The sequence below is a fragment of the Oratosquilla oratoria genome, chromosome 24, assembly GCF_046742065.1.
Source record: "Oratosquilla oratoria isolate Oo_2021 chromosome 24, ASM4674206v1, whole genome shotgun sequence".
In the NCBI taxonomy this organism is placed as follows: domain Eukaryota; kingdom Metazoa; phylum Arthropoda; class Malacostraca; order Stomatopoda; family Squillidae; genus Oratosquilla; species Oratosquilla oratoria.
In genome coordinates, this window is record NC_134800.1 from 50,698,687 (window position 1) to 50,701,186 (window position 2,500).

At 42.4% G+C, this 2,500-nt stretch overlaps 1 protein-coding gene across 1 annotated transcript in view; it reads left to right on the forward strand.

Annotated features, from left to right (window-relative positions):
- LOC143038627 (katanin p60 ATPase-containing subunit A-like 2) overlaps positions 1–2,500 on the forward strand; it is a 59,401-nt gene that overhangs the window by 29,923 nt on the left and 26,978 nt on the right. Inside the window, exon 6 of the mRNA XM_076208093.1 lies at positions 1,665–1,841. Within this exon, the coding sequence (XP_076064208.1) occupies positions 1,665–1,841 (177 nt within the window). The remainder of the gene's footprint in view (positions 1–1,664; positions 1,842–2,500) is intronic.

Genomic DNA, 2,500 nt, shown 5'->3' on the forward strand with positions numbered 1-2,500 from the left:
ATAGCCTACTGGAGGGGAAGCGAGGCACGTCCACTGGTCGGTAGCATAGTCTAAGGTGGGCACGTAATAACATTGAGCCGATGAATCGAAAGTCCATTGGGTCGATACTTGTATGGTCTCTGTATGAAGTTTTCGTAGTGCTGGATGGACGCACTAGCACCTCTTTCAGCATTGCTGCGGTGGCAAGTGGGGGAGTGGGCAGCTTGGTGTGCCATCGTTTTCAAGTATACGAGGGAAGTAGCTTCAGCACCAACAGTTGATGGATCCAATGCACAGCCTGTCCTCGCAAGATGGTCAGCCGTGTCGTTGTCCAGAAATCCAATGTGGGAGGGAATCCACAGGAAATGCACCAACAGTGAGTTTACGTGGGCCATGGCCAGCTGAGTGAGTATTTGTGTGACCATGTATTGATCTGTAAGGCTGGGAGAAGAGAGGGCACTGAGGGCCAGCTGTGAATCACAGATGGTTAAACCGTTGTTTCTGGTTCCAGTCAGCAAAGTAACAACGTCCAGGAGTCCATTCAGTTCAGAATATGTAGAACTTGATGAGTTGGAGAGTCGACGGTCTGTCCCGCCCCTTTGTAGTGGCTCCATGTTGGGAGAAAACAGAGCAAAACCAGCACTGCAACTCCCTGTAGGGAACCGTCAGTGTAGAGGTGGTAGGTCACACGGAGGAAAGACGACAGTCCGGCGATGGTTTCCAAGTTTTTTTTAAGCTATTGAAGGCCAGTCTTAGAGGCTGGAATATAGAAGACTGTTGGCAGGGGGAGGGGGTTCCAGGGTGGATGGCTAGGGCCCACGTTCTCTTCTGAGATGTTGATGCTAAGTCTCTTAATGTTTGAGCAGACGAAAGTCACTATGGAAATCAGCGAACGATGATCACCGTCCGATGTGAAGAATGCGTAGGTAAATTTGTCTGTCCAAAATCCTTCACCATCCAGGGTTCAATTTACAGCTGATGTCGATGTAACGCTTAAACGCCGACGCCAACGGGAAGAGCACGCGGGAACAAAAAAATCACCTAGCGCACTCAGAGAAAAATGTTCCTGCGCCTAATTACGCACAAAATGTTCAAGAGAAAGGTATGAATAGTTCCATTGTCACTGAAAAAAAAAATCACCTGGCTGGAAAGAAAAATGGGAGAAAAGCACAAACGCCAACAAACGCAATATCACTGGCCGGCAAATTTTCAAAGTTCACAACGAATACGAGCGTTCTGCACAAAATTTAATTCACACAATACAAATAAACACTGAATTGTTTTTCCGCTGCCACCGTATGTACAGGGTGTGGCTAAATAAACCAAATAATAATGTAAAATACTATATTTCTCAGTGGGATAAGGCGCTATTAAGACAAGCGTGCGCTCGCTTTGTAAGCCGAACCAAGGCTGACTCCGACGCCAAGCGACGCCAAGAAGCTCAGACTTGGCGGGAAAAACATATACGCTTAAATGAACACTTGGTTCTCACAATAATATATAAAATATATAATAATAAATAAACAATATTACAAATACGTATGTACAACACACAAAGAATATTCTATGCCGCCATTACAGGCCCATAACAACAAAGCAGAGCATGTTCCCATCATACCCTTTCTATTTAGCTTTCCTTTGATGTGATCTTTTCTACAACACCGAATTCTCTTGTCTTTCCTAAGACGCCGATCGCTTCCCCGCCACGCTGGCAATTCCGCCACCTCTGGCATAGGTCGTGCCGTCAGCGATCCGAATCTGAGTGACGATGCCTCAAGCGTCGCCTTGGAAACACAAGCCAAGTCCCGAAACGGAAGCCGGACGAGGAACATTGACAACCGGAAGAGGGAGGAGCTGACCAGGTAACTATCTAGGGAGGTGGGAGCTAAGGAGTATTTTTATGGACCAAGCGGTCTCCTGATAGACTCGTTTCCTTCGTGGAACACGATTTAGATTTGTTTGAATCCGTGGATACGGAAAGCGACTGTATTCTTGCGGAACAGTTTTCAGAAATTTTGTTTCCAATCATTTTATGTGAATATATCTTCGATCTTGCGGTTTTCCATAATGTTCCGATAGTGGCTGTTGACTTGACAATGTGGCAGACTACAACAAATTTGATTTATTTCTGTATTTATTTATTCACATATTCATGAACTTACTAATTATTTTTTAAATATTTATGTTTGTTGATTTATTAATTTACCTTTCTATTAATTTACTTCTTTATTAATTAATTAATTAACTAATTAATCAATCTATTCACTTATCAATCTACTAACTCATTTATCTATTAATTTACCTATTATATCTTAATTTATTTACTACTAAACATTCGATCTTGATATAATGTTATGTCCTTTCATTGCAACCCATTGTAATCGCATTTTACCAAGTTTTGCCTACTTGATATCTACCGTAACGATACTAGAATTGAATTTAATCAGTCAATTCTCATACCATTCCCCCATTTTGTCTGATTCAGTAAACATATTCAGTTTATTCAAGTAATTATTTGAGC